This window comes from Ictalurus punctatus, chromosome 14 (genome assembly GCF_001660625.3).
Source record: "Ictalurus punctatus breed USDA103 chromosome 14, Coco_2.0, whole genome shotgun sequence".
NCBI classification, from domain to species: domain Eukaryota; kingdom Metazoa; phylum Chordata; class Actinopteri; order Siluriformes; family Ictaluridae; genus Ictalurus; species Ictalurus punctatus.
This window is the reverse complement of record NC_030429.2, coordinates 5,809,958-5,836,611: the sequence shown is the minus strand read 5'-3', so window position 1 is coordinate 5,836,611 and position 26,654 is coordinate 5,809,958. Positions and strand designations below refer to the sequence as shown.

At 37.3% G+C, this 26,654-nt stretch overlaps 1 protein-coding gene and 1 long non-coding RNA gene across 4 annotated transcripts; one reads left to right on the top strand and one right to left on the bottom strand.

Annotated features, from left to right (window-relative positions):
- The first annotated feature begins 400 nt into the window (after nucleotides 1–400).
- LOC128634926 (uncharacterized) lies at nucleotides 401–5,227 on the top strand. Of its 2 annotated transcripts, none has more exons than XR_008397853.1 (3): nucleotides 401–698; nucleotides 2,354–2,389; nucleotides 3,692–5,227. It is a non-coding gene; the product is annotated as an uncharacterized LOC128634926 (long non-coding RNA). The 2 variants fall into 2 exon arrangements; XR_008397854.1 differs by lacking the exon at nucleotides 401–698 and adding an exon at nucleotides 1,891–2,216.
- A 963-nt stretch (nucleotides 5,228–6,190) lies between these two features.
- On the bottom strand, nucleotides 6,191–26,092 carry sting1 (stimulator of interferon response cGAMP interactor 1). Of its 2 annotated transcripts, XM_017484931.2 has the most exons (7): nucleotides 25,940–26,092; nucleotides 21,593–21,831; nucleotides 18,469–18,643; nucleotides 15,815–15,923; nucleotides 13,099–13,328; nucleotides 11,436–11,622; nucleotides 6,191–7,835 (listed from the first exon to the last, which is right to left on the bottom strand). In XM_017484931.2, exons 2-7 carry the CDS (start codon nucleotides 21,817–21,819, stop codon nucleotides 7,576–7,578), a joined length of 1,188 nt encoding a protein of 395 aa, XP_017340420.1. In that variant the 5' UTR covers nucleotides 21,820–21,831; nucleotides 25,940–26,092; the 3' UTR covers nucleotides 6,191–7,575. The 2 variants fall into 2 exon arrangements, with proteins under 2 accessions (XP_017340420.1, XP_053541768.1); XM_053685793.1 differs by lacking the exon at nucleotides 25,940–26,092 and having other exon boundaries at nucleotides 21,593–25,924.
- Between the last annotated feature and the right edge of the window lie 562 nt (nucleotides 26,093–26,654).

Genomic DNA, 26,654 nt, shown 5'->3' with positions numbered 1-26,654 from the left:
GTCACTCTGGATAAGGGCATCTGCCAAATGCCATGGATGTAAATGATCTATTTTTATTTTTCCAATCGTCATCAAGTTGTTGTTGCTTTTTTTTTTTTTTTTCAGGCTTCCTGATCACCTTACTGATTAATATCCTGATTAATGTCTGATAATCCAGGTCAGATGCACAATCTGTTATGGTGAACAATTATGGCTTTTCCGGTCCCAATAACTTAACCGTGGTCTAAATCTAAGTCTCTAAATCTTAACTGGTTTATCTTATTGCAGTTTTAAGTAAGCAGAAATTCCTGTCCCTGACCCAGATTATGATGAAGTTATCTGAAACTTTATCTAAGAATAATTTCTTCCCCCCATTTACTCCTAAACTAGTTTCTCAGCTTTTTTTTTATGTGTATAATTTTTTTCCCCGTTGCTTTTCCCGAAGCAGGAAAGCAGATATAATGATCATCACAAAAGTTTCTCAACACAGTGTGTCATGCTTATACTGCATGTATACTGCACAGAGCAATTAAACTATGACTTGATTAATTTTCTATAACAGCAGCTCTGAAGTCGAAAATGACATTTAATTTCTATAGTAACTTACACTGGGACTTGTATGGGACTGTACTTAGTACACTCACAATAAAAAACATTACAAGAGTTCCCTCTGACCCTGAAGGATAAGCGGTATAGAAGATGGATGGATGGAAAGACTAGTAAGTAATAGTATTTTTTTTTCCTTATGTTCATGTTCCCAAGACATAGTTATAGGAAGCCGCCTTTATTCCATGAGACGAAGTAATGTCTAAAAATCATTTATATTTAATTTTGTACAAAGTAAGCATTAGATTGTTGTTAAATAGACTGCAGCAATTTTATCTCTTGGTGGAATTAATGTTTTAAATGTACATATAAATAACCTAAAAAGGTTTTCAGTTTCACACTGTCCTATTAAATGTTCATAATTATAGTACTTTTTGCCTTGACACAGACCAACCATTTGTAAGTCATAAAACTGTCAGATTATCTGTATAGTCTGCATTTATCAGACTTCTGATTTACATTTGAATAATCGTTGCTTAATATGCTTCTTTTTTCATCCCAGGAAGTTATTAAAATGCAACATATACCAAAATATGCAATTCAGAAATTTTCCCATGTTCTCCTGCTATTCTGGCATAGCTAGTGGGATTACAGTATGAGTCTCAATCTGTATAACCATTCCCATAAACCCAAGATTTTGTCAACGACCAACATTAGCTAAGTCAGATAGTTAGGTTCTTTGGTTAAAAGTTGCCAGATAATACACGACATGAGGTTTAAGAGGTTGAGCCTTCATGATGTCATTAGTTGAGCTCATACGCAAGACTTCCCAAATCTCTTCTTTTTTCCTTCAGGAGAACTAAAATCGTTTCTCTTTTAAATAGTTGCTTCTGTGACGCAAACACAAATTTCATAATGTAAAGCAGCCATTCAAGATGACATAACTGGTTTTAAAATAATAATAATAATAATTTAAAAATCACATTTTTAAGGAGTACGGAGACGCTGAGGTGACAGTGGTTATTATTTTTATATATTGGTCGACATGGTGGTCACTCATGGCTACTATTGTATTTTAAAATGAGCGAGAGACAGAAATGAATTAGATTAGACATTGTAGTCACAGGAACCTAAATGCATGGAGATGATTGATGATATTGCACTTTAATACAATCTTAGAATGATTCATAAAGACATACTGGAGTCACTGGCATCTGACCATTAATCATTAACAAATTGTCAGCAAATTCTCAAAGTGAACAGACTTTTTTTTGCCCATTTCCACCAACTAATTAACTAAAGACAATGCATTATGTATGACATATTCTCACAATATATTAAATTTTTCGCTTAGTTTACGCAGTTAATTGTCATATTTCGTGGCCACACCGTATTAAAAAATAACCACTATGTCACACTAAATCAGATTCATTAGTAAATATTTTAATTCCTTCCCAAGTTCAGCACTTTTTCAGTCATTGCTTGCTCTTTATTATTATTTATAGTCATTATTGCCCTTACTTGATGATCCAGTTAAGAGGAAGGATCATTTCTAAGCAGGGTGCTAATATTTCCTCATAGTTCATTTCCACATCTTAACACTACTTAAACGTATCTACTGATCTGTGGCACGATTACTTTTTCAGGGTTATTTTAAGACAAAAGATTTTAAAATGGCTCACTTCTGACAGGTACGATGGTTTGATTATGTAAAAAAGAAAAAAGAAGGGAAGCTGAATCTGAATCTGATATAATGCTGAAGAGAAGGGTTTGTGATTCACTTGATCTGACCTGTATGTATATGTTTTTTCTTATTCTTTTCCTCTAGATCTCATGAATGACATCAAAAAATGTCCAGAAAAGGGTTAGTAGTCTTATATTTGTTTTTATAATAATTTGAAAATTAGAAATATTATATATACATGCAACGGCCACTGTATTATGCACACCTGTACACTTGTTCATTTAATCGATCAATTGTGTGGGAGCAGTACAATGCATGATATCATGCAGATGCAGGTTGAGGTTCAGTTAATGTTCACCATCATCAAACATCAGAATAAGAAAAAAATGTGATTTGGACCGTAGCATGGCTGTCGGTGCCAGATGTGCTGGTTTGAATATTTCAGAAATACAGTGGGGGAAATAAGTATTGGACGTGTCAACATTTGTTTCAGTAAATATATTTCCAATGAGCCTATTCACATGAAATTTTCACCAGACTTTGGTATTAACACAAGAAATCCACACATTTAAAGAAATCCAAACATTAAAGTCCATAAATTAAGTTATGTGTAATAAAGAGGAATGACACGGGGAAAAAAAGTATTGAACACACTAACTGAAATGTATTTAATATTAAGTGGAGAAGACTTTGTTTGTAACGACAGCTTCAAGACACTTCCTGTATGAAGAAATTAATGGGCCGCAGTATTCAGGTGTGATTTTGGCCCGTTCTTCTAAACATATTGTCTTTAAATCTTGTTCAATTTGATTCAAGTCAGGTGATTGACTGGATCATTCTAACACGTCGATTTTTTTTCTCTGAAACCGATTGAGTTTCCTTTGCTATATGCTTTGGATCGTTGTCCTGCTGGAAGTCCACCCACGTCTCATCTTCATCATCCTGGTGGATGGCAGCAGATTCTTCTCAAGAATCTCCTGGTAAAGGGCTCCATTCATTGTTCCTTCAATGATATGAAGTCTGCCAGTACCATGTGATGAAAAACAGCCCCACACCATGATGCCTCCACCTCCAAACTTCACTGTTGGTGTAGTGTTTTTAGGGTGATGTGCAGTGCCATTTCTTCTCCAAACATGGTGTGCAGTATGACAGCTAAAAAGTTAAATTTTGCTCTCATCTGACCAGACTACACTCTCCCAGTATCTCATAGGCTTGTCCAAATGAGCTGGTAAAAATTTCATGTGAATAGCCTCATTGGAAATGTGACGCGTTCAATACTTCTTTCCCCCACTGTATCCTTTGATTTTCTCAAAGAACAGTCCTTAGAGTTTACACAGAATGGTGCGAAAAACTAAAAACATACAGTAAGCATCAGTTCTGCGGTCGGAAACAGCTTGTTGATAAGAGAGGTCAGAGGAGAATGGCCAGATTAGTTCGAGCTGACAGGCACTCTGCAGTAACTCAAACAACCATTCTTTACAGCTGCGGTGAGCAGAAAAGCATCTCAGAATGCCCAACCCATTGAACCTTGGAGCAGATGGACAACAACAGCATGTAGTTACACTCCTGTCGAATCTGAGGCTACAATGGGCACAGACTGACCAAAACTGGACACAATAATATGGTCTCCTGGTATATGAGTATATTCAAGATATTTTCACTTGATGAGATATTTTAAGAATTAAAACAGGCAGGAGTGGTTAAGTTTGTGACAAGATAAAAAAAAAACAACAACATTCAGAAACATCAAGATAACTGGCCTAACTATAGAGTTATAAATATACTAATTACACATGTGCTCTAGAGTTAATCTCAGTGGATATGACTGCTGTGAATTTTTTTTTTCTACTATGTCTAAACATAATACTCCTATCCCTGCCCTTTCTTCTAATTTCCACTTAGTGTTAATAACAATGTTTCAGTAAATGAGGCTAAATGGGCAACTTTTTTCTATATATAATTTAGACACCTGGCAATCAGGTTAGTGGTGACTCACCAGACAAGGATATTTTAATACCATTACCAAAGATACACCACAAAGGGAAAGACGCTTCATGATGATTTCATTTTCTGTAAACATTAGCCACTTCTGTCTAACAAAGTCCACATGTCAGTCCATACATGGTACTGAACTCTACACCACACACAAGTACGTGTCAGCATGATATTTCTCCACTTCCTATGTGTCACTTGCCATGTATTTCATTATAAACGACTCTTTAACTTGGACAATAAGTAAATAAGTTTTAAAAGAGAAAATCCATCCTGAACGACTTGCATATTACATTTTACAATTAACGTGCTCTTCAGTGGCATGAAACATTTATTTTATTTGACTTTTGTAGTTTAAACGTGACATGATTAAACTGAATTTAGACTGGATTTACACAATTTAACCAGTTCAAAAGTTTACATACGCTTGATTATTAATACTGTGTGTCGTTACCTGGATAATCAAAAATTGTGTTTATGTTTTGTGAGAGTTCTTCATGAGTTCCTTGTTTGTCCTGAGCAGTTAATCTGCCCACTGTTCTTCAGAAAAATCCTCCAGGTCCTGCACATTCACTGCTTTTCCAGCATCTTCTGCATATTTGACCCCTTTCCAGCAGTGGCTATATGATGGTGAGATCCGTCTTTTCACATTGAGGACAACTGAACACAACTATTACAAAAGGTGCAAACATTCACTGATGATCAAGAAGGCAACACGATACATTAAGATCAGGGGGGTGTAAACTTTTGAACAGGATAATCAGTGTAAATTGTTTTGTCTTCTGTGGAAACATGTAGATATCTTATGTAGCTTCTGAAGGAATGAAAACTAGTGAAAGTGAAACTAAATGGAAAAAAAAGATCTTTAAACAAAATAATAACAAATTACACCAATCATTCTGTTCAAAAGTTTACCCCCCCGCCCTCCCCGACTCTTAATATATCATGCTTGTTTTCAACAGTGAAATCTGACAGCTATCCCTTGCATTTGTTTCTTCTATTAAACGACAACGTAACTGCTCTAGCAATGTCACATCACAGACATCCTGTGACATCAGACAACTGCAGGCTTCTCACAGGAATAATGAAAATACAGCAAAAGATACACCTTCTCAAAGGTCTCCATTTTTCCATCTTGAACTGTTTCGCCCTTTTTCTAAAAGTTCTTGCAGCTATCCATGAAGTGAGAGAATCCATATGGAAAAGAAATTTATTGTAATATTTAATATGTTAATATGTTTCCGAATATAAATAGCTAAACGTTTTACAATATTTAATGGGGGGAAAAAAACAACCTAAAAAGTAAAAAAAAAAAAAAAAATCTTTTTCAATTTTGCGTTCTTTATGAAAACTGGCATACATAAAATCATTTAGGATGCTTAGCTTATATTCACACATATATCATTCACAGTGAATCAAGATGTAGAACCAATACAATGTTCTACATAAACAATAACAAAAAAAAACAAACAAAAAACTGTAAAAGAAACAAGTGCCTTTTGGATATTAACCACATTTATATTTACATTTATGGCATTTAGCAGACCCCTTTATCCAGAGCGGCATTTATCTCATTTATACATCTGAGTAGTTGATGTTTAATGGCCTTGCTCAAGGGCCCAACAGTGGCAGCTTGGCGGTGCTGGGGTTTGAACTCACGACCTTCCAATTGGTACTCCAACGTCTTGGATTGTTTTTATTTAATTGAAATAGAACATTTATAAGCAAATATGTGAGAACAAAATGTCTGACAAAATTATTTCTCGACAAAATGCTGAATTCACCACAAACTTTAGGAATTGTGTTTTGAAAGACTATAAGGTAAAAAAATCTTAAACACTCAGATAGGGATTTTTTTGCCTTTGAATGCATAAATATGATCATAATTCAAGTAGTATTAACAGTGAAATGTGTTCTGATAACCTTAATGTAAATTCAAAAAGCCTAGTGGTCATGAATTCATGATGAATAAAATAAGTTTTTATGATGTTCTTTTTTTTTTTTTTTTTTATGTTTTTTCATTTTTATTAAGACACTAGAGAGGTAATGGTATGAAAATATCACGATTATCGTGACCAAAACTATCACGGTTATCAGTATTATCACTGTATTTTTCAAATGTGCTGAAAATCTAAGAAAAGTACTGATACACACAGTGAAATCATTGAAAGGTTTTATATTTCACTATTTAAACAGGTTTTATATTTGACTATAAAGTGATGGATGGTTGTCACTAGTCTTGATGCCATGGTCGGTGTTCCCGGTGTTACACTGTGTGCAGTCGTACACCGATAACATCACTTGTTTTGCTTTTTTTTTTTATAGCATTAAAAATAATTTAGTTCACTTTGAGAACATGGTGGAAGGCAGTGACAGCACTCTGGACATTCCAAGAGGACCAAATCTGAAGTGTGGTCATATTTTGGATTTTATAAAAATGCTGAGGGAAACTTAAAGGAAGATGTTAAACCTGTGTGCAGAGCTTGCCAGAAGAAAGTTGTTGTGAAAGGGGTCTTTGGCGCTTTTCCTTCTTTTCCTCCTTACTTTTAAATTTCACTTTCGCTTTCAAATTAGAGGCAATTCGGGGGCGGCAATTGCTTAAATGGTGGGTTCATTATTATTCTTCTTAATGAAAAACACAACAACAACAAAACATTACAATGACACAAACTCACTTATATTAAACCAAATCTTTCGTCTTGTCAGTCAGCTCGCCTCACTCTTCCTATCAGTCAGCTCGCCTCACTCTTCCTGTCAGTCAGCTTGCCTCACTCTTCCTGTCAGTCAGCTTGCCTCACTCTTCCTGTCAGTCAGCTTGCCTCACTCTTCCTGTCAGTCAGCTCGCCTCACTTTCATCATGTGATGAATGAAATCTGACTCCTGCTGATCTGTGCTGCGACTCTAACTCATTCGCGTTCAGTTTTTCATTGTAATGTTTTTTGCATGCTCAAAAAACAATGTTGCGTGCCGTGCGCCTGCATCACACTCATGCTGGGAGTGTGTGGATGGCATCGCGCACGGTTTTAATGATAATTAAATGTAACACGGTAATACTAACCGTAGGGGAATTGTATCATGGTTTATCGTCGAACTGGTAACCGTTTCATCCCTATAAGGCACCATGACTCAATAACGTTTGCCATATATCGATTTATGTTTTATAACATGTAAAACGGGAACATGAAAAGAATATTCTAAAAGCAACTCATGCAAATACTTTAATCAGAATATTGTCTTATTCAGAATAAGGTCAATAATTAGACTATTACTGTCCATGTAAAGGTAGTCCATGTCAGGTTTGAGGTGTGTAGAGATTAGTTTACATATCTCTAAATACACTAGGATCAGTATGTACAGGAAGTGCATGCATTAGTTTATCTGTGTCTGTTGTGGTTATAGTGGGTGTAGTCTGTAGTCTCCACAGGTTCTGATCTCAGTGAACGTGGTGCGCTAATCATCAGGCTGGGCAGAGAGCTGAGTGGCTCCTCCTGCTGGTGGATATGATTCACGCCCTGTTCTGGTACAGCCTGGGGCAGTTCTTCCGGCAGGTCCATGGGGATCTCATGCTCTTGCTGCTGTAACTGCTTGATGATCTCCATGGACAGATAGTGAGGGTCACCATCAGCTCGCTGGTCTGAATAAAAAAAATATATATGTATATATATATATATATATATATATATATATATATATATATATATATATATATATATATATATATCATTAGAGTTAATGAAAATTCTTACGAGGATTATTAGCAATGTTTATTTATTTATTATTTTTTTTTAAGTGTTCATAGAAAGTTTTACCTAAAAGTGTGAAAACCCTTCACATGGTCAATTTTTTTTTTTTTTTTTTTTTCTTACATTTTCTACTTTATATAGTTCAGAAAGCTGGACTGAAATATATTTCTCTTTTGTCTATATCTCAATATGAAGTAAAGTTCTAGCATTTTTAAAATCCTCAAAAGTGCAAAGCAAAAAAATCGCATTTATAGGTTGAATTCCAATTCTACTGAAAGACACCGTGCCTGCCTCTACATTTATAACCTCATAACCTAGAAAGTGAAAACAACATTACTGCCAAATTTGAAAGATTTATAATTTTACAAGAAGAAATGAGTTCTCACTTTGATTATTAGCATCATCCACATCAGTCTCTGTCTCATCGACTGAGGTAAATAAACCCACCCAACATTTCTGATTTAAACTCGAACCTCATCGCCATCTCTTCACACGACTGATCTCTGCTCATGCTAACATCACTGGGGAAATTTCGTGTTATTATTGTCTTTTTGTATTGTGCTTTATTAGTGCTCTTCTCTGTTTTGATGATGAGACAGTGCAGAAGCTATCTGATAAATCATGAGAAAAGCACACTTGTTTTCAACAGCATAGTTGCTTTAAAACCTTTAAAATCTTCTAATGATATTTTTAAAGGAATTTTTCCCCATAAAAACTTGACATTAATGTAATTTCATCAGTAAAAACATTCACTTTGTATTTCTTAATACTTTTAAAAGGAGCGACTTTTTGGGGTTTTTTTTTTTTTTTTTTTTTTTTTTTTTCATTTGAGTTTACAAATCTCCTAACACACACACGACCTAAGGAAGCTTGAGAGATTTTGACACATTATCTAGACTTTAAAATTTTCAGTACTTTTCCCACCTCTGGAGCATGGTTATTAAAAATCTTTAATATGTGCATGATTTAATGGTTTAATATGATTTAATGGTGTATACATAGTTTCAATTTCGTTTTTAATTAAATTAATTTAATTTGTATTTAGTTTTAGTATCGCTTTAGTTTTTAAGATCATGGTAATGATATTAAATGGGTATGATATTAAATTCAGTAGGGGATTGATATTAAATTCAGTGGTGGTTGATATTAAATTCAGTAGGGGTTTGATATTAAATTTAGTGGGGGATTGATATTAAATTCAGTGGGGGATTGATATTAAATTCAGTGGTGGTTGATATTAAATTCAGTAGGGGATTTATATTAAATTCAGTAGGGGATTGATATTAAATTCAGTAGGGGATTGATATTAAATTCAGTAGGGGATTGATATTAAATTCAGTGGTGGTTGATATTAAATTCAGTAGGGGTTTGATATTAAATTCAGTAGGGGATTGATATTAAATTCAGTGGGGGATTGATATTCAATTCAGTGGTGCTTGATATTAAATTTAGTGGGGGATTGATATTAAATTCAGTAGGGGATTTATATTATATTCAGTGGGGAATTGATATTAAATTCAGTGGGGGATTGATATTAAATTCAGTGGGGGTTTGATATTAAATTCAGTAGGGGATTGATATTAAATTCAGTAGGGGATTGATATTAAATTCAGTAGGGGATTGATATTAAATCCAGTGAGGGTTTGATATTAAATTCAGTAGGGGATTGATATTAAATTCAGTGGGGGTTTGATATTAAATTCAGTGGGATGGCCGATATTAAATTCAGTGCGAGTTGAATTGGGGGGTTGAATTGAAGTGTGAATGGGTATGCTTCCTGATATTTTTTTTTATTAAATTATAAAAGATTTTTAAAAATAAACGGCGGGAAAAACCTCAGCTTTGTTACATCTGCACTGTCATTACATATTTTCCCTCTGCTTATCTATCTTTCTATCTATCTACCCACCCATCCATCCATCTATCTGCCTAGTCTGTCTCTTGTCCACAAGCATTTCTGATCAAATGATTGTTTCATTAAAACAGTTTCCACAGGGCATAATAACAGTCCAAATTAACGCGCACTGAACTGATTTAAACGTATACACATCAATTATTGTGAGACTTTTACATGCCACTGTAGTGCACAGAGTGAATGGGACGTCCAGTGTGAACAACCTTATAGTTGATAATAATGGAAACTATTAAAATAAAACTTAGATAACATAATACAAGGCTGTTTTTCGCTAACTTGTGATATTGATAATTTTGGGGAAATTGCAATGAATTAGCTAGCTAGCTACAATATATGTGGGGTGTCATTAGCTAGATTACACTATATTATCCTACCTCATTCTGAGTACCTATTTTATTATTTTCTTTAGTATTCATTTGGAAATTCACATTTTTATTTCAGTTAATGAAAATGTTTTTTCACTGATAGTTTTAGTTTTGTGATAGTTTTTGTTAACGATAATAGCCTTCTCCAGCATGAGAAGTTTAAGTTACAGTAAAGGTACGTTCACACACACAGCGACTCGCGGTGACAAAGCGACCAGAGACTGTTCATTTTCAATGCAAGTTCAATGCGAGTTTCAAGGCGACTTCCGGTGACATGAGCGACGGCAAGCAACACTAGATGTTGGTGTGTCCCGCAAAGTTGAAAGTTGAGAAAAGTTTAACTTTATGCAAATTTGGAGTGAATTGGTGCAACGACTACCAATGCGAGAGAAGAGCGCACTTGATCCGTAGCCACTCGTGCTCACTAGAAGAAGCACCACCATTGCGGCAGTAGCCAATTAGCTTAGCTTAGGATCTTAGTGGGTTTAAAGCAGAAAAAATGTATAATAATAAAAAAAAGAAATAATAATGAAAGTCTCACTTTTTGTTGCAGTCGAGCAAAATCCCAGTGTAGTTCCTATCTTGGGTGAAGTGTCTTCTCCCAGGAAACACAGAGGCCGCAGCCAAAGAGCTGCGGTCCAGCTCCCACTTACCATCGAACATACAGTATAGTGAATGGCACCCTGATGGTGACGCTCACTTACTGAGATAGGAGCTACACTGGGATTTTGCTCAATTGTAACAAAAAACGAGTGTTCAACTATTATTATTAATTTGTTTTAAATGCGCTAAGGCTATAAGCTAAGCTAAGCTAATTGACGCTTGCGCCTTTGCTGCAGACAGATGGTTGCAATGGCAAAGAGTACATACTGCTTCTCTTTCATCTCATAGAATATGATGCATATATATATATATATATATATATATATATATATATATATATATATATATATATATATATAAAATTCACCTGTGTGTGTGTGTGTGTATATATATATATATATATATATATATACACACACACACACAGGTGAATTTTATAAAAGCTCACTCTCCCTCCAGAACATTTCATTTTAGCAGCAAGAAAACTGGTCTGTTGTCAAAAGTGGAATATCAGTTGTGCCACCCATGTTACTATGGCAACCAGTAGTAGGAATGCCTACTGGCGACTTCATAGTACAGCGGCGACTTCAGTGTGAACGTAGACTCACCGTCGAGCAGGATAAGGTGGTAGCGGTTGCGACACTCTAGAGAACATTCCAGGATTTGTCTGAGAGTCCTGTAGAAGAGCAGGACCTGCTGTCTCCTGTCCTGCTTGCTGAACCCTGCAGTGCTGTCCTGAGACATCTGATAGAGCGTGAGCAGAGGAGTGGCGTACTCCACCACACAGTAGTACGGCTGGGGACGGAGACACGGAGGGGTTAGAGAGATCAGCTAATGACATGACAACAGGGAGAGAATTAGAAGAAAGACAGAACAAAAACAGAAGGTAATGTTACTGTAATGTTACAAACATAACGTTTCTGCAATGTCCTAAAAATATCTACCATAACAGTGGTGTGTTAAAACATTTCTCACACAACTTTCCCAGCTAGACATCAAACATTGAACATTAACAATCCAAATGTTGTCGGAGGAAAATTTTAAATAAAAGACGCTAATTGATCGAAAGGATTTTCTGACTGAAACGTTCAGAAAACGTTCTGCAAACTTAATGTTAATGTTAATGTACATGTAATGCAATGTAACTGAGTGACGTCTGGGACTGTAACAAAGTGCAGCGTTTTAGTGTAGACATTATCCACACAGTGGTGCTGCTTCTCCAGTTACAAACATTTTAATAAAGCAATGTCAGTTTCCTTATACAGGTTCTTATACAGATTCCTTATTTCTTGACTAATGAACGCAAACAAATGTTTTTTACAGAAACTACAGAGATTATGTGTGCTGTAAAACATAAACCGTGATTTTACAGGCTGTCACATGTTTAATCTCATTTTAATTTAATCTCTGCCAAAAGGAGCAATGAAGTGTGTGAAGAGGGATTTATGTGTCTATTTCCATACATATTGTTATATATTATTAATAATTGAGATGACCCAGACTTTAAAGCAAGGCTCTGAGTTTATGCCAGAGTAAAAATTATTACTACATTTATAATGTTTATGTTTATTCATTCAGTTATAATGTTAGTCTTGTATACAACAACCCCATTAACAATACGGAAAGGTAACATATTTCAAAATATATTTTTAGATTATATGCAAATATTTGTCGTTGACCCATATTTCTTTAGATAACTTTTTTTTTATATATATATTTTGAGCTATATTTATGAATATCGCAACAAAAAAAGAGTATCGCTTGACTGAAAGAATCAGTTTAGTGCTTGAGCTAACAAATCTCATATTCAGTATAACTTTGGATTAACCTTGGATTAAAAAGAACATTCCTGAAACCAAATCCTGATGGACGAATCAATCCATCCATCCATTTTCCATACCGCTTATCCTACACAGGGTCGAGTTTGGTGCACAAGTTGGGGAACACCCTGGATCGGGTGCCAACGCATCGCAGGGGACACCCTGGACAGGGTGCTAAAGCATCGTAGGGCACCATCTCACACCAATTCACACACTACGGACAATTTGGAAATGCCAATCAGCCTGCAACGCATGTCATTGGACTGGGGAAGGAAACTGGAGTAGCAAGAGGAAACCCCTGAAGCACTGGGAGAACATGCAAACTGGTACACAAAGGGCAGAGGAAGGAATCGAACCCCCAACCCCCTGGAGGTGCAAGACAAATCTCAGCCAATCAGTGTATTATATGATGTAATTGAATAAGTTGGATTTTCAGTGCTTTGCTCCTCACCTCTTGTTGGTTGTCAGTGATTTTGTAGATGCTGTTTTTGTAGATTCTGTTCCTGACACCAGCCCGGTTGAGCTGTATGTCCGGGAGGTTCTGGTGGAAACATATGTTATGGTCCTCTTCCTCAACCTTGGCTGGGACCACTGCGCTTAGAGGCAGGAGGATGTGCAGCCGGGAAGAGTGGAGAATCTCTCCGTTCTGATTGTAGTGTTTCCTCAACTGTTCCTCCAGTACTGTGGACACACACACACATACACACACACACACACACAATAATTGAATAACCAACCTGCTGGCCAAAATTAAGCAGCTCTAAACCAGGGTTTTTCAATGTTTCGCCCACTGTGATCCACTTTTTTGGAATGGTAGTCATCCATGGAAAAAAGAAGCGTGATGTCCACACACTGAATTTACAGCTCCAAACAACTTTTTATTGAAAGTGCAACGTTTCGACTGTCAGGTCTTCATCAGGCACAATCCAAGACATCCATGGCTCACCTGTCACCATGGCCCACTTTTCTAAAAAAATTATAATAATAATAATAACACACACTGTGGTTTTTCGTCCATTGTAACTGTAAAACCGTACTTAATATACTCCGGGTTGTACTTGTGAACCCATTTTACTCTTTTAAAAGAAAGTATGACACTGAATTGTGTTCAGTCTAGCACGGTGCATGGAGCTAGCCCATACGTAACAACAACGATACCTTAGGACAGTAGTTTTCAAAGTGGGGGCCGCCTGGGGGGCCTCAACAATTTGGTGTGAAAAATAAATAAATACATGATTCTCACTCTCAGACAACCACACACACACAATCAATTCCTAATGTAATGTAATGTAAAGATGAAAGCGGTAATTATTAATAAATAAAAAAAAAAGGGGGATATATTCAGAAGTCTGTATTTTTAATGTGTTTTAAAGACATCTTGCAAAAGAGGGGCCTCGGTCAAATGTTAATGCTTTGCCCTGGAAAAGTTTGGGAACCCGTGTGTTAGGAGACCTTGATCGAGGTATATGATTGAACAACTAACAGCGGACCTCAGCCTTTTACTTACAGTCATTTACGTAAACCTAGCGATATTAACACAGTCGACGATCCTTCTTCTTCTTCTTTATGTGTCTTAACAGTGTTGTGTTGTTTGAAGCAAACATATACACGTAAGAGATGAAAGTGGCAAAGAAGAAACCTTGAGAGAGACCAGACCCAAAAGGATCCTCTTCCATGTGACACCAGATAGTAAGATTACAGTATGCAGTATTTAAGCTCTTTAAAGCGTCATGAAACACTAAACTACATTTTCTGAGATTTTTAACAGAGGTGTTGATATCACACATCATAAAAGACAATCTTAACATACGTTAATTTTAATTGTAGGAGAAAAACTGGTTAATTTTGAGTTTTTTTCCCACTATTTTAGTCTTTCTGGTTTAAAATCTTATCCTGTCACAGGTCACAGGCAGTGACATGGCAATGTACTACAGTACATCGATGACGTGTCGGTGTCTCATAATTATTCATGAGCCTGCGTGTTCTTATCCTATGAGAAGATGCTGTCTCTTAATTATTCATGACAGCACGTGGTACTTTCCTACAGATGTAGTAGATGAGAGAGGCGTTCAAATGGGTCCAAAGTGTTTGTTTCAGTGGTGTAAGAGTTTGAGTGTGTTTTCTCGGGAGAACTATGAGAATTGGAGAAAGGTGGACTTCGGACTTGCTCATGAAAGCAGTTTGCGTCTACACAATGATGCGGTACTCAGTTCTGAGGACTTTTCCATCCCTTCAAATGAGGTGTGTGTCTAATTTTTAACTATGAAAGTTTGACTTGCCTTTTGAGATAATTAAACCGCTTAAAGCTCTGCAGGGCGTCACGTGCAAAACTATGCAACGAGAGTCCGTGTCGAAGGGAAGAACCTTCCCTCTTTATTTCTGAAAAGCTCAAGCCTATTAGCTAGCTACCATTCAGACTCGCATCCGCACTGCCTCCAGTTTTGTTTTTTTTCCTCCATAATCATGCCAGGGGTTAATGGTCCAAATAGACGGGGCTGAGGGCCTGCACCACTATCTATTGTGTCTCCATTTAGCCCTGGGGATTCAAGAGGAGAGAAGTCCTCTGCCTCATCTGCAAATTTTTTGTCACTATCCATCTTTATTGTAAGTGTTCTGAAGGCTCGCCCCCCTCTTCCTCCCCTGCCTTTCCCTGCCACGCCCACTCCCCCTCCCTTCTTTGAACATATAGCATGACAAATAATTAACTGCACTTGAAGCTTTCGTAAAATTACACACAATGAAACACCCAAAACTGTACACGGTACCATAACGAAGACAAACTGTATGTCGATACGTGAAATTCTGGAGGGAACGTCGGACGGCGTGGCATGGGGACGTAATGACGTGTGAGGTTAATCAATCTATGTTCTGTAACATGTAAAACGGGAACATGAAAGGAGTATTCTAAAAGCGACTCATGTAAACACCTTAATCAGAATATTGTCTTATTCAGAATAACGTCAATAATTAGATTACTGCTGTCCATGTAAACATAGTCAGAGGTACACTTGAGCTGAAAGAGGGAGGTTTCATGACCCTTTAAGTGTGTTGCCAACAAGTAGTCTTTTATCAACACAGCTCTGCTCAAGGAATGTGTAGAAGTGTGTGGTGTACCATTCTCATAATGGCGTAAAGGTGTGTGTGTTTGGGTGGGTGTGAGGGTGTACCTGGTATTACAAGTTTCAGATAACCTAGGTAATAGGACCAGGCTAAGCCATGAGCTACATTCAGCTTCCTGCTCTCACACACCTCTGAGATCTCCACTGGTACAGGGCCCTGAGAGAGAGAGAGAGAGAGAGAGAGAGAGAGAGAGAGAGAGAGAGAAGAGAAGAGAAGAGAACAGAAGAGAAAGAGGATCAAAGAAACAGGAAATAGAAGGCATTTGTTGATTACAGTACATGACAGTCATACAGACAAAAGCTGTCTAGACATCATATTTTTAAAAACCCAGAATAAAATCTCTTCAATAGACTTCACAAATGACTTCAGATAGATAGTTTTCACAGGGGTCCCTGCTCCAATATAGTGAATTGTGTGTGTTATTTAACATGGCCAAAAGTTTGTGGACACCTGACAGTCACCCTTATCCAGAGTGACTTACAATTATCTCATTTATACAAGCGAGCTCTTAAGGGTTAAGGTCCTTGCTCAAATGTCCGGCAGTGGCAGAAGTGGTGGTGCTGGGATTTGAACTTTCTGATCAGAAGTCCAACATCTATTATTATAAATGTAGTCCCCCTTTATAATAACCTCCACTCTTCTGTGAATACTTTCCACTAGATTTTGGAGAGTGGCTGTAGGTAAATGGTCTGCACTTATATAGCGCCTTTTAACCTCAGATAGACAAGCATTTTGTGTGTGTGTGTGTGTGTGTGTCTGTGTGTGTGTGTGTGTGTGTGTGTGTGTGGTGTGCGTGTATGTGTAGATAGATAGTTAGATAGATAGATAGATGTTATTAATGTAAATTTTCTATTACAAAAATATACATAATTACATTATGTCTATATATTTAACGTGGATATATGCACTGGAACTACAGTAAATGGCAAAATAATAAAAAATTATTTCCCCTTACTACATAGAAAACAGCTTAGCTCGAAATATCACTTCCCTCACTGGAATTACTGAGAAACCTTTTTCTGCTGTATACCTGACCTTGTGATCAGAACAGCTTTTTATAACAGTTGTAGTTACGTCAATTCCTGTCATAGGACTTTCATGTCCAATTAAAACCCATGTCTCTAAGCTACTACTCAAGTTCAGTCCCTTCGATCCCGTGACCAGTCCAGTCCTGTGAATGGTTCAAATACTATAGTGCTGACATATATGTCTAAATATACAGTGCCACAAACTCTGGTGCAAAGCCCTAAATACAAATATAACTGCACAACCACTTTCAATACAACTACAGCTCATGTATAAATATAATTATAACTAGAAACAAATATAACTCCGATACAACTATACAGATGGTTGACAAACTAAAGGAAAAACCAACATAAAGTCTTTATTAAGCACCTCAGTGTTGCACCATCATGACCTGTCATAACAGACTCACTGCCCCTTGGCACTGATTACACAAGTATCTGGAATGCTACTGGAAAAATGAAGACTATTGTTCTCAAAGATATTCCTTTTGATTTGATGATAATTTGATGATGATGGATAGTGCTGTCTAGCATAAAAGTCAGCCCAGCATCTCCCACAGATGTTCCATTGTGTTGAAATCTGGTGACTGTGGAGGCCATAGCATATGATTTACATCATTTTCATCCTCATCAAACCATTCAATGAGCCCTCATGCCCTGTAGATGGGGAGTCATCCTGGATTAGACAATTCCCATCAGGATTGAAATGTTTCATCAGAGGATAAAGATGATCAGTCAGAAGAATGTGCTATTGATTCTGTCTGTTAAAACAACTTTAAGTAAATATAAATATAAATGAAAGTGCCGATGTGCAGGGTCCAAGCACACTTTGCAAATAATGCTTCCAGTGGCCAGTTCTTGCCAAGTTGTACAGAGCAGTAGACCGTAGAAGAACATAGAGGTTTTTTTTATGATAGGTCAGTATTAGCCCTGTGAAATGACTGCCATTTCCAATTAATCATTAGAAATCCAGTTACGAACTAGCGTATAAAATGATAGCTTGTTTGGAATTACTGCTCCCATTATTTGAATGTTATAGCACCCCCTATTAAAGTCTATGTCCTATATTTTACACACAGAATCTTCCTGAATATGGATTTCAACATTCATGTGAGCCTATGCCACCAATTATTAGGTTACAGCATTTGGAGAAAATTTAGCTGTGCCAGGCTAGAATTTATTAGTATGTGGTGGCCATATTGTTTATAAATATCAAAACATTTTGGATCCTTATTAAGCTACAGACACTACTGAGTATTTAGAGACCAGTTTTGTGAAGGTATACCAGCAAAAATATGTGTAGCATACTGTGCAAATTTTCTCAAAATCTAAGTTGGCGGAGCCGGAGCATAAAGGTCCAACTAGCAAATTATGATTCATGGTTCATGAGATATAGATTTCTAGGTCTCTCTTAGCATGATTAGTAGTGGGGAGTACTATCTACTGGCCAATTCTCATGCCTCTATATTTTGTGATTTTGCATAGAGAAAAAGGAAAATTTTAAAAAGGGTTCCCAGTACTAGGTGCTTGGACCCCTGAATACACCACAAATATAAATATAATATAGATGTTTGGGAGGGCATGATATCTTAAGGAGATTTTGGTGAGTTGTAAGTTAGTTTGAGTTTGTATAGTGCTGATATGATTCGTGTGAGATATGTAGCAGTCTTTACCAGACATCCGAAGGTCTTCAGCAGCAGGTAGGAAGTGCTGGTTAAGACATATAAGAGCCACTTCTCATTTGTCCAAACAGACTGTCCCAGCTGCAGCAAAAAGCCCACGCACATTGTTACTACATGAGCACGGCTGAAACAAGCCCGGAGCATCTGCTGGATGCTGCCACCATACCTGACAGAGAGCACAAAATGAAGAGTCGTTTATCTGATTACACATACATACATATACTGTAAATTAAAATAGGTATTTCCTTAAGAAAAAAATTGTGATTATTTTAGTGTATTGTCCATGAATGGGCAGACACTCATATAGCATGATCTAGTGCTATGCAGTTAATCACGTTTTAATCATGGTTTTTGTCTTCTTTAATGAATTAGACCTAAGTGACCGTGATTTTGACAAATTTAGCTAAATATAGCTAATAGGATGATGTTAGATAGCATTAAAAGAACACCGTTGTGTAAGTCAACAACTCCATTTTCACAAAAAGATATTTTCGCCTACATGGGCAAGGAGGGATGGCATTACTCTCTTCCCTGTCAATCAGAGCAACACTAGCCAATCATGGCCCACTGTGAACTCATGTATGCAGAAAAGTGCAGTCAGCACTTTCCTCCGAGCGTGTCCAGCTGCCCTGTGATATAGCATGAGCAGCAGTTTGAAAAGATGTCTGGCTTCTTATGTCTCACAGGAAGCACTCACCTTCCTGAATGGTAGCTGTCACATGATAGCTGAGAGCTAGTTAGTGTCTGGAAATTGGCAAAATTACCTTTGTACTTGTTGAGTCAGGCCAAGCTCTCTTTGGCGCAGGATTAATTCTAATGTAGCCGACATGTGATGAGAAGAAGAGGAAGTACAAATCACCTGAATTCTGCCTGCCAGCAAGGCAATGCCACACCTGCCACCCTCTATGCAACCCTCACAAGCCACCACATTGGCCTGATGCATCAAAGCTCTGAGCAGGCCCCATATCAAGCCATCAGCAAGCAGCCTTACCCCATGTACAAGGCCTGAGGTTAAATGTTTTTGCCGTGGCAGGGAAATCCTCAATTTCCCCGTCTCCCCAAGAAAAATTCTCCCCAAGGCCTGCCTGATATGTGATCTTACGAGGAATTAAGTCCGGGTTTTCCCTCCTGCCAAAAAAGCAATCTTTCATTCAGTAGGGACATCCCCTCCCCAACCACGGGTATCCACCCTATGTTATAGCACAGTTCCTCATTTTTCGTGCTACCAAAAACAGTGGCCCCTTCCAGCACACAGCATTGTGGGCTATCATGCCGGAAGGAGACTTGACAAGCATTGTTCCCACACCATTTACACAACACTACTCACTCATTTCAGTTAAAGCCTAAGGCAGTGAAATTCAGCTACTGGAAGAAAATCACTCCAGGAGATAAATGTGTCGCCAACAGCTTCACGGATAGATGGCGGTCATTGACTGCTTAGCAATCTGCATGTATATCAACCAGGTGGGTTGTCAAAACAATAACCAGGAGCTCCAAATTGCCACAAACCCAAATTGTGTTTTAGCTGAATCGTTTTCTCTTGCACCAACAAGAGTTCTGCTCTTTTCCTCCTGGAGAGTATTTCATTTTTCTTGAAATTTGGGTGCTTCCCCTCAGTTCAATATTAACAGGGATTTTAGTTGTGATATTTCCTTGCTTCCAGAGTGTTGAACAGATGTAAAGAAATACAGTTTCAAGATGTTAATGCGTATGTCCAGCACAAATGGCTCACATTTTTTTTTAAAGGATATTTTATCCCTCAGATCCCTTTGTTTTGTTACAAGAACATGGTTCTCCCATGTATTCCCCCCAGATTTTCCCTAAACTCATGGGTGTTCATTTTGTACGTAAAAGTGGGATTATCAATGTTAAAACTAGCGGGGCTCAATGGGACAGATGTATATAGATGATAAGTTATTGCTCATTCTAGAAACAAAAAGTAATTTTACTCCTGGAACTGGAGTTGAATTCTATATTTATGCATGCACACCTGTCAAGGGATGCCCAGCGGTGTCAACCATTCAGATACTATCATTAGGGCTACTGAGAATGAGAGTCTTTATTGATTTCATCTCTCTGCCTCAACTTTATTAGCAACCTCCATCACTACACATGCAGTATCGCTGCATCGTTGGACGTGTGCTGCATTTTATTCCCACAGGATTCCTCTGGGAGAAGTCTAGAAATGGGAAAGACAGCTGTATCACTTACTGGTTATGAAGCCACCCAATAGTTCAGGACTGTGAATGGGACTCACATAAATTATCTGGAGTTTTTCTCTGGATACCTCTGAGACATTTGTATATGGTGTCCCCAGGGACACCATTTATCAACTTAAACAGGTGTGTTAGATTTTGGCTGGAGATGAAACATGCAAAAAGGTAGCTCTCAAGGAAGAGGGTTCAATCTCAAACACAAGATGATGAGCTAGCATTACTGTAGTCTTTTTTCTGAATCCTTGAGTGCAAAGTTTCCCCAGATCCATGCCTGATGTACAAGAAGTGAATAGGTTCACTGAGAATCGTGAGTGCAGCCGGATCCGATATGCCTGAAAGCACGGTAGGACCTTTCCTTCAAATCTGTCAAGCAAGTCTCGATGCACTTGCACGCTTCCACAGAGGTCAGTTAAAGATTTATCTTTCCACACATTGATCTCTTCACTCCATGATTGTCCACTCAAAAACTGAGGTGACATTAATGGTAACCTATCGTTTTTAATATGTGTTTTGATGACAGCATAAAGATGATCCTGGTGGCTCAGCGGTTAGGGCTGTGCAGTGCTGGTCAAATGGTAGTGCATCTGATTCCAAACTAAGGTGTACCAGCAGAGACCAAAACTAGATCATTAACATCATCTTTTTATTGGTCAGACTGGCCCAGTAATGGACATTTCATGGATATTTCTAGTAAGTTGATGCAGTCAATTAATTTGACTGAAACCCTGTTTTTATTAAGCTTTATAACATATATTTATAATGAAAACATATTGAAAGTGAATAACTGCAGTAAGTACTTGTGATATTTTTCATCAATTCTTTTTATTTTATTTTATTTTTTATTTTTTTATCCATTATTGTCACACATTGTAGTCTTATAAAAGTAGGTTCAAACTTACCTCTGTTGTGAATGAAACAGCCACTCTTCAGTAAGCAGACAGAGGCTGTGCAGTGTCACCCCCAGGCTCAGAGCGAACATGACTTGTGCTATGAGAATTATTAACTTATACATCGTGAACCCGGAATACAGCAGCCAAACTGTCACCAATGCCAGACTGCTTAACACCCTTGCACACACCACCGGCACATGGCCCCGAGGCCTTGGAACCACACACTCCTCCGCCATCTTGACCTGTGTCTGAACATAATACATTTCACTTCACAATGCCTTGAAAAAGTGGAAATCCATGTATGCTCACATTCAGTAAATAGTTTCTTTGTACTCCACCATCTGAGTCCAACTGCCAAACAGGGTTTCCCCAAAATGATAAATTAATAATTCAAATGTAAACAAACCACAAACGTCCTAACCTGTTCTGCAGGTCTGGTCTGACTTTAAACTTTATAAAACTGTACAAAATCTTGACAGAGCTAGTGGTTAGCTAACAATCTTGATGCCCACTGCTGTTACGCTACTGGATTACTGACATCTCTTAAATAAATTAAAAGAAAAACTCCTCTTTGAAACACGTTAATTAACACATAACACATTTGTGGTGTATTTTTGTTATTCCTGTGAGACTTTGTTGTTGTCTGCCATGCTAACATTGCTAGGAGAACAAATTTCAGTAATCTCAATCATAAGAGATAATAGTCAGGTTTTGCTGTTCGGGTTGAGTTAAACGTGTATTGTGCCGATTTAATACTAAAATTGTGCACATCGGTATTCAGACCTCAGACTTAAGATCTATTCAGTGTATGAGAGTTTTGCACGTTACATCATATGACATCAAACATCAAACACCTATTTCCTTCTTCAGTTTGCATTTTCTATCCCTGATTTTTTTTTTTTTGAGGGCTTAAAGGTAAGGAACAATTCCACATTCAAAGGTGGAGGTCTAGTCTATATACTAATGAAAATCCCTCTCTCTGACACTTGACTACATTCTTGACTACTCAAGAAAATATCTCACAACCTGTGTATGCATGAACTACACACAGGTAATTTTATTCATTTGAACGGGGAGCTCAGAAAAAAAATCACACTTACGTGTAAGTACCTGTATAACCTGTAAGGTACTTACGTGTAAGTACCTGTATGACTAATACTGTACATGTGAATACACATTACTTTTCCTGCATACATTTTGCTGGAACGTTTGGATTTAAGTTGCCCAAAGGCATTGTATATTAGACAACAGATCCTGTAATGTTATTCTGTATGTTATTGTCACTTGTTTAAAAAATTGTATCGATGACAAGTTCTGCTTCCCGATATAACATTTCAGAGTTTGATAGTTGTGTCAGGACTGACCGCCTGCGTGGTGTATTGCTGACTTTCAAATCACAATCATTTATCAGTGTCAAATTTGATGTATGTGGAAGCACAGATTGCTCAGTTCACACTTCCCTTGTGTTCACATCTGTAGGACTTATTAAAGACAGAGAACAAGCCACAAAAAACAGCTACTATACAAATAGCAGTCCAACGTTTTTTTTTTTTTTTTATCTCTTCACTGCACTGTAATTATAACTGGTGTGTTAAATCTGTATGTTTATTACAGGTGCATGTTTATTCAGTTACATTTGCTGTATACAAACTGCACTTGGAAACAGCTACTAAATATGAATTGTGAACTGCAGGGTGAAGCTTATTTCACTTCACAATTTGTTTGAGCTGTCAACACTTTTTGCACCCATCAAATGAATATACAGTATGAGGTGGGAAAAGAGCACTTTGCCGAATACCTGGTGCATAAATTGTGTGTTTAGACTTGTATGCCAGTTTAATAGTTTCTTGTGTGTGTGTGTGTGTGTGTGTGTGTGTGTGTGTGTGTGTGTGTGTGTGTGTGTGTGTGTGTGTGTGTGTGTGTGTGTGTGTGTGCAGAATACATCATAAACAACTTCTAGGCCTGAGAGAAGTCAATGTAATACCCATTGTATTGCATTTTGGACATGAGTACCATGTAGAAAAACTCAGGTAAGTATTTATCCCTATTAATAAACCTGACTACTGCTATAAACAGCATGAACAGCTTGCAGAGCATTATTGTAGTTTACAAGATTATTATATACACATATATTTTCATGTTTAGTTCGTAATTTCAGAGTGCTTAAAGCATTTAAGGCCTTTTCCGGGTGATAGCTGTAGCACAAATATTTGCATGGCACCTTTGTGGTTATTTGACTTGTTGAATCAAAGCAGGTTTCATTTTCTCTTACAGAACAAAGCACGCATCACACACGGTAATATGATCTCATTACTGGAAATAGGGTTTATTTTACAGCATATAGTACAGTCATGCTATTGTGTGCCATACAAGTATAAATCAAGGGTTTATATCTAAACCTATCTGAAGCCGTAATAATAACAGCAGGTTCAAAGGCTTTTACGTATTCAAGCATGCATCAACTCCATATCAAACTCACTATCCATACTCACTCCCACATCTTCGTACACAAGCATGAAGCATGACACAACGGTTTAGATCATGTCTAAAATTCAGTACAACTAATATACCATGGACACTTATCTTCATCAAAATGCTAGCACAGGGTTGTTTTTTTTTCCTTTTGGCACATGAGGAAATAAACACACCAACTGGTGCTATTAAATGGTCTGCATGAATATTTAACCTTAGTGGCTCTACAAAGCACTTCACACTGAGAATTTCCGGTCTGAAAGAGAACACAATGTTCTCCCTGTTCACATATGGGATTCATTAAGGTTCTCTGGCTTCCTTCCATCTCCCAAAAACATGGCAGGTCATTTGACTACGTAAAATTTGTCCTTGGTGTGAATGAGTGTATTAATGTGTGTGTGATGCCCTGCAATCCACTGTGTTTTCCTGACTTGCCCCCAGGGCTCCCAGGATAGACTCCGGATCCACCATGATCCTGATCAAGCCAGGTTAAATGCTTCCTGAAGATGAATGACTGAATGACGAAAGGTCGTTTTATAGATGATTTTGATGAAAGTACTCATGCTGACGAAATGCTTAAATACTCCTTCAAAGTGTCCAACTTTAACTGATGTCTATCACGATGAGACTAAAATCTTCAGATTGCCATCGAAAAACGGCAACATAAATGCAACTATCTTTGTGTTTCTCATATTTATCAGTGTTTACAATCTTTCGCTTATAAGTGTGATTGTTACATTTAAAAAACTTTTAGTTAAAGTTAACTAATTGTACAAATATATTAATCCAGCTCATTTGCACTGACACACAGGGGTTTAATTGCATTATCACATATTAAATTTGCCACTAATTTGAGTTCTTTCTTGGTGTGTTGATACATTAGGAGTTTTTTTTGGGGTGGAAGAGGGGGAGGTGGTTTCTCAAGATTGAATGGACAGAAACAGCAACATATCGCATGTAATTTACTCAATACGTCACATCTGGGGTTATGTGTGCTAATATAAATTTTTGAGTGGTATTTTTCAGTGGGTATTTTCTCAGGGGTGAAGAGATAAACACCAACCGCAGTCTTGATAAAAACGAAATTAATGAGTAATCACCTGAAGTCCCCATAAACCACTAATTTGTTCATTAACATGCCTGCCATCTGATCCCCAACCATATCCCTGCATTCAAGTGTTTTTCCCCCTCATCGTATTACATTGTACGACAGCATACTTTACAGCTGCCTTTTGTATAGCAAATCATTGCGTAGACAGGTTAAGTATGTTGCCGAAGCCAGGCAGGTCCTGAAACAGGTTTTAAACAAACCATCATGTCAATGATAATCATAACAACCACGTAAATCTCTGTAAATCCAAGTCTGATATCTGAAGGGATTATGAGGCATTCATGACCATAGACCTCCTCTTTAGATTAGATCATGAAAATTACATGCATAATGAAGCAAGGGTGCCATGTCTAAAATCAGAAATACTGTACAGTACTGCAGTATGGAAGTCTTTCTTATAAACACATACATGTACTGAGTTCACAGCATATGTATATAGTGTCTCAAAACTGTGCATTTCATAGTACCTCCCCCATCCACCCCAATATCTTGTTTATTTATCTTGTTTATTTATGTAGTTTATTTATTTGTTTATTTATCTGTTTATTCTTCTTGTTTATTGAATGTACATGTTTGCATGGAACAAAAAGGAGTGGCTCTTAATTTCATTGTACATGTGTATAGTGACAATAAAAGGCATTCATTCATTCATTTCTGGTGCAATTTAAACTGTCATTGAAAATGTGACATTGTGTACACTAATTACAGCAGGAAAAATCACTGTAGTGAAGCAAAAGCATAGAAATGATTTTAGAAATAGAAAAAAGACTTACCTGTAACACTGAGCAGTCTCTCTCTCTCTCTCTCTGTTGCGCTCTCTCTCGTGCTCTATTTCTCTCTTTCTCTTGCTCTCTCTCTTTCACTCTCCCTCAGTCTTTCTCTTGTTTTTCCTAGATGTGCTGTTCTCATGTCTGTCTGTCATCTCCACGCCCTTTTTTTTTCAGCACTGAGGTACACTTTCAGTTTCTTTTTCAGTTGGAAGTCACACAATGTATTTCTTAGCTTTAGAGCTATTTTTTTCTGCTTGATATCCAGCTGTTTATTTAAGATGGACTGTAAGTCCAGCTTAGTTGTTGCAATAAACACAGAAAGACATGGACAAAGCCATAGTGTCTTTCAACAGAGGGGGAAGTGATGTGTGTGAATCCATTCCTTATTCACTATATCAGGGGTGTCATGCTTAAATTCTCATCAGCATTTTTGTAAGCCCTAATATAAGACATTTATTATTATTATTATTATTATTATTATTATTATTATTATTATTATTATTATTATTTAAACATGTTATCTTTACAATTGGGGGCACGGTGGCATAGTGGTTAGCACATTTTCCTCCAGGGTTGGGGTTCAAACCCTGCCTCTGCCCTGTGTGCCTGGGGATTCCTCCGAGTACTCCAGTTTCCTCCCCCAGTCCAAAGATATGCGCTGTAGGCTGATTGGCATTTCCAAATTGTCCTTCATGTGTAAATGAGTGTGTGAGTGTGT

Excerpts from the sequence above, each read along its gene's own strand:
- sting1 (XM_053685793.1), bottom strand. The coding sequence starts at position 21,846 with ATGTATTATGTTCAGACACAGGTCAAGATGGCGGAGGAGTGTGTGGTT. Across the intron at positions 15,924-18,468 it reads TGAAGACCTTCGGATGTCTG|GGCCCTGTACCAGTGGAGAT; the intron begins GTAAAGACTGCT and ends TCTCTCTCTCAG. Across the intron at positions 7,836-11,435 it reads CCACCTTATCCTGCTCGACG|ACCAGCGAGCTGATGGTGAC; the intron begins GTGAGTCTACGT and ends TTTTTTATTCAG.